This window comes from Monopterus albus, unplaced genomic scaffold (genome assembly GCF_001952655.1).
Source record: "Monopterus albus unplaced genomic scaffold, M_albus_1.0 scaffold2.1, whole genome shotgun sequence".
Lineage (NCBI taxonomy): Eukaryota > Metazoa > Chordata > Actinopteri > Synbranchiformes > Synbranchidae > Monopterus > Monopterus albus.
In genome coordinates this window covers 1,819,453-1,824,828 of record NW_018127882.1, presented here as the reverse complement: position 1 = coordinate 1,824,828, position 5,376 = coordinate 1,819,453, and the positions used below count along the sequence as shown (strand labels likewise).

The 5,376-nt window shown below is 38.0% G+C and overlaps 1 protein-coding gene across 3 annotated transcripts in view; it reads right to left on the bottom strand.

Moving 5' to 3' along the window:
• Positions 1-1,141: 1,141 nt before the first annotated feature.
• Positions 1,142-5,376, bottom strand: part of itk (IL2 inducible T cell kinase) — an 11,302-nt gene continuing 7,067 nt past the window's right edge. For all 3 annotated transcript variants that reach the window (XM_020593838.1, XM_020593829.1, XM_020593822.1), the window contains 9 exons: positions 5,119-5,198; positions 4,807-4,949; positions 4,575-4,649; positions 4,069-4,237; positions 3,767-3,983; positions 3,619-3,683; positions 3,386-3,504; positions 2,222-2,379; positions 1,142-1,586 (listed from right to left, as the gene is read on the bottom strand). In XM_020593838.1, the coding sequence (XP_020449494.1) occupies positions 1,512-1,586; positions 2,222-2,379; positions 3,386-3,504; positions 3,619-3,683; positions 3,767-3,983; positions 4,069-4,237; positions 4,575-4,649; positions 4,807-4,949; positions 5,119-5,198 (1,101 nt within the window). In that variant the 3' untranslated portion in view covers positions 1,142-1,511. The remainder of the gene's footprint in view (positions 1,587-2,221; positions 2,380-3,385; positions 3,505-3,618; positions 3,684-3,766; positions 3,984-4,068; positions 4,238-4,574; positions 4,650-4,806; positions 4,950-5,118; positions 5,199-5,376) is intronic.

The window sequence follows — 5,376 nt, the reverse complement described above, 5'->3', positions numbered from 1 at the left end:
ACTTTGATCGTTGGCACACTGTTGGACAGAGGGTATTACCCTCTAAAGAGTAGAAATAGATCAGAAAACAACCTTTATATATTACAGGGACTGGGCTATGCTCTATAGTGTCTGTGGTGCTCATGTGGATAGTTTTTTACTTTGTTTGTCAGTTTAATATTATTGACAAAATCAAATAAAGCTAATCTCCAACCCCTGATAGAACGATGCCCTTAGGTCTGTCTCCACTTGTTCTCTCCAAATTCTGACAAATGTGTTCCTTCACTCAGTGTTTTGAGGATGGTGGTGGTGGAGACACTGTCTAACACATCACTCCAAAATCTCCCATTGTTGTTCAATTGGGCTCAGACTGTGAAGGCCACAGCATATGGTTCACATCATTTTCATGCTACGAACCATTCAGTGACCCCTCATGTTCTGTGGTTGGGGCTCTGTCATCGCGTAAGACACCACTCATTTATTCAGGGGTTTCCTTTAATTTGTCGCCTGTCTTTACTGATTATTTAAAGTGTAAGGAGATATAATAAATGAATGACTTACACTGACCATCTGATTAACTTGTTTACTGGATAACTGGGTAGCTGCACAGATGTAGGCTCCTGAAAGCATACAATTCTATCCCCGCTACTATATCGAGGAAACAGCTGACTCACATGAAACTATTTTTGAGAGGCTGTTTGTAGCCTTCACTGGGCCTATGTTGTTCTACCTTATATAGTCTAATTGAAAGAGTCATTTGGTTGTGTGTGGTACTCAGAATTTCCAATTTCTCAGTTATTATCATTATTATTATTATTATTGTTGTAAAGGCTATAGATTCTCAGTTAGTGCATTTGATTTTATACCTCTAGGTATTTTGTGACAATGTATATGGCAAAAAAGTTGTTCTGAGCTTCAGAACAATGTCCAGCTTGGCTGAAAGATGAGTTTCCTGACCCACTGTCTGATTAGAGCATTACTATTCACCTGCCACAGTACATTGTGATCCTACATCATTTCTATATTGGTCCCAGTATGTTAATTAATGTTTTTGTTAGCATACACTGCACTTTGTGGCAGTTTCAGACACAACCTTTTTTTTTTCATTTCTGAAATGCAAATATATCACCTACTTTAGTAAATATCTGTTCTAGTGCTGAAAATGTGTAGGAAGCATGAGAAAAAGAAAAGATTTGTCTAATAAGAAAGGATTCATTTAATTAACAGTAGATTAAACAAAGCAAACATCTCAACTTGAATGTACAGAGATCTTATAGACTATTGGAAACATTTACATAAACATGCAGTGAGAAGCTGATGCTGTGTCAGTGGACTGTATGAGCTTTTCACGAGTTGTTTACAGAGCTATAAAACAGATAAAGTGCTAAATCCAGAGATTTTAAATTGTCTTGTGTTTTGTAAATGTTGTAATAATGATAATCAAATGAAACAACTTCATAGGCATTCGAAAAACATTTCGATCAATAAATTAAATAAATAAAGCTATTTTTTAAAATTGGCATCCTCAAATCTTATTTTGGTTCACAGGTTAAAAGGGAGTTCAGCTCATAGAAGAGGGCAGCAAAGGATGGACGATCATCTGGCCTCTGGGAATGAGAACAGGAAAAAAATACATTATTACAAAACACTTTGCTGTGATTCAGCAGTTCTTGTAGAAATATGTTAAATTTCAGGTCCCACCAGAGGTGGAAAGTAGCTAAGTACATTTAAGTACTGTACTTAAGTAAAGTTAGGAGGTATCAGTAAGTAGTTTCATTTTTTTGGCACATACTTTGACTTCACCACATTTTAGAGGCAAATATTGTAATTTTTTTACTCCACTACATTCATTGGATAACTTTAGTTACTAGTTACTTTTCAGAATCATATAAACTACATAAAATATAATATAATGATAAGAACCTACTGATCCCTATTGGAAGGTTAACAAGCCACCAAGCAGTAAATAAGGCAGTTTAACTAGCTCTACCTTTACCAGCTGCAACACAGTGACAAAAACAATAATGGATCAGCAGTTAATATGACACACATCAATGCCATTCTGCATAATGAGCACTTTTATTTCTGGTATTTTAACTATGCAGTATTTTGATGCTAATACTTCCATACTTTTATCTAATTAACATTTTGAATCTAGGACTTATACTTGTAACAGAGCATTTTTACACTCTGGCATCGCTACTTTTACAGCCTCAGTACTTCTTCCACCACTGGTTCCCACCTCCTTCCAGCACCACTCCATGAGCAGGTAGACCGCGTCTGGGGCCAACCGTGGCTTCAGGAGCCTCAGGCCTGCATTCAACGACTCCACCACCTCACCATTGGAGCGGTTCTCGTAAGGAAGACGGCCTTCACTATACACCTCCCACATTAGTACACCTGAACAGGGGTGAACAGGGGGACCCCTATTGTTAAAAGAATATACAAACCTATAAAAAAACTAACTGTTGGTCAGTTACCCATTTAGGCCATTAGGACAAAAATCACTTCCTATCTCTTTGGTAAATCATTTGCATGTTTGTGGTCATTTTATGTTACACTAACTCTTTTGCACACACTATTCTGAATTATTATGAAAAGCATCACAAAAATGCTAATTACAAAAATCTTTTAAACCCGCATACTGTATTTTTGCTTGTATTGTGTGCAAATTTGACAGGTCTTGCATAACCTTCAGAACTACATCAATCTGCAGATCCCTTACACTTTAGCGCTACAGTTTTGAAATTGCCACACTTTTTGCATTATGCAAGTATGCCCTGTTATACAGATACAAGCAAATGACAACATCTGAATACAGACTCTTGTCTTGTGGAACTGTCTATGCCAAGTTAATATGTTTCTGCCGATTTAAACTCCCACTTTGACCATGTTAGAACCTAAATTGACTTCTTGGAGCTGGTTGGCACTAGTTGGCATTGCACCATGAACATAGCTGCCAAACATTATGGTCTTTGACACATGCACACATATGTAGACTACATGTAATTAATCAGTTAAACATAATAATTTAATAATGTTTTTTGCTCAGTTTCTTTTGCAGAAGTTGCAAAAATGTGTCTCGAATTTGTATCTATAACTGTGGTTTCCACAACATGACTTTAAACAACCTTTTTCTTTGTGTTTCTGAAATAAAGTGTCCTGTGACCTTAAATGTATATGGAAAAATATCCAAAACCAATTCAATCTAATGAAGACTAGTTTAGCTTCCAGTTTGGGTCCCTGGAGCAATCGAAATCAAAGGAAATGAGCGATCAATATGATAACATGACTTTGGTTTGAAGATGCCTAGCCTGCAAAAAGACCAGCAGTTAAACATATGTTGCATGACTAGACAGACAGCAAACCAGATATACATAAAAAAGGCAGAGACAGATGAACACACCGAATGACCAGACATCAGACTTGCTGCTGTACTTGCTGTATCTGATGACCTCTGGGGCCGACCACTTGACAGGGAACTTGGAGCACTGGGAACTTGTGTACTGATCATCAAGAACAAATCTACAGAACAGATAGTGGGCCCACACCATTATACAGTGGTACATGTAAAATAAAACTATCACGATTTTAAAAATTTAATGCACAATATATTCAGAGTTCTTGGTGAAAAAATACCTGGTCATGCCAAAATCAGACACTTTCACCTCATTGTTCTCTGAAACAAGACAGTTCCTGGCACCCTGCAGAAAAAAGAAGAACAGATGGTGATAACAGCAGAGATACAAAAGTGGATTCCAAAAAAAGTTGATATCTACTGATTTACCAGATCCCTGTGGATGAAGTTGGAGCTCTCCAGGTAAGCCATCCCCTCAGTGACATCCAGACACATCCTCAACATCAAGTCCTGAGACAAATGGCCTTTCTTGGTTCTCAGGTAGTTAGACAGACAGCCATTTTTCATTAGCTCAAACACAAGACACATAGGAGAGCGTTGGGTGCACACACCGTACAGCTGAACCAGCTTACAGTGAGACAGCCTCCTGTTAAGACACACACACACACACACATAAGTCGACTGGTTTCCAGATAGTTCTCCTGATCATCATCATTATAGACTGGACTTACATCATGATTCTTGCCTCTTCTTTAAATTCCTCGTCTGACATGCACTGTTCTCTTATCATCTTCACTGCCACCTTCATCTCCCTCCACCTCCCCTCCAGGACAAGCCCAAACTGACCGCTGCCTATCTCCTGACCCAGAGTCAGCTCGTCAGGATCCACTTCCCACTCCTCTGTTAGTGGGTGAAGGTAAACAACACTCTTGTTAGAGTAAAGGTTTAGGTTTCAATGACAACTTTATATATAATTAAAAATCAAAGTAAGCTTCAGCAATGAGACCACAGAATTTGTTTTATTAATTCTAATCAAAAAATTATGAATGTTTCAGGTTTGTTGTACTACACCAAACAATCAGATAATTGTGTATGGGTAAACTGAACACTCCCTGAGTAGACTTCTGTGAGAACCACTAGAGGTCAGAAACAAACAAACATTTTAGCATTCAGTTATGATTGTTTTGAGGCCCAGTTCAATCATCCAAACCAAATATACAACAGTGCACCTTCGAACCTTTTGAGAGGTCAGCAATGTCCTGGGAGAAGCCTCCACCTTGAGAGATGGGGTGCCTCAGGCGTGTTATCAGACCTGTCAAGCAAATAGATGCCAACACAGATAAAATAGTTAATTTTTTTAAGGCATCTGCCGGCAGCCAATTCTTGTCAGTGTTTGTGAAACTTGAGTTGATTTTCAACTTCCTTGTTGCTCATATTACTACTGTACATACTACTGCATACACACTTGCCTGCAGCATTGTGTTGGTGGTAATGTATGAGCTCAGGAATGGTGCTGAACAGGTACTTTTCAGCCAAGTAAAATGCTGGCTCTTTTTCTTCTCTCTGCCTGATTTGATAATGTTTCACTCTTGGATTCTTCTCCCCATTTGACCTAAAAGGAAATAAAGACATATTATTATGAAAACGTGAAATGTTCACACTAAATTACAGTATAAAAGTATAAAGCAAGAAAAAAAAGCCACAGATTCAGATTCAGGTTCATTAATTAAACACAATAGTAGTATATAGTAAACTACACAAAAAGAAGGAAGTAAAATTACCCAGGTGCTTTGGTGAAGACTGACACGGTGTAGACTCCCGCCTGTCTTGAGTCACGCACCATGAATGCACCTTCTTTTCCCTAAAAATACAGTTCAGCATAGAAATGGCATAAAATCATAAAAAATTAAAAATACATTTGTGATGCACTTATTAAAAATGTATAGTGATTGTCTGTTTCATCTGCAGTTAAAACCAGCATATAGGCCTGGATAGCTGTTCTACCTCCTCATTGCAGAATGCACCTAAGCACACCTCAG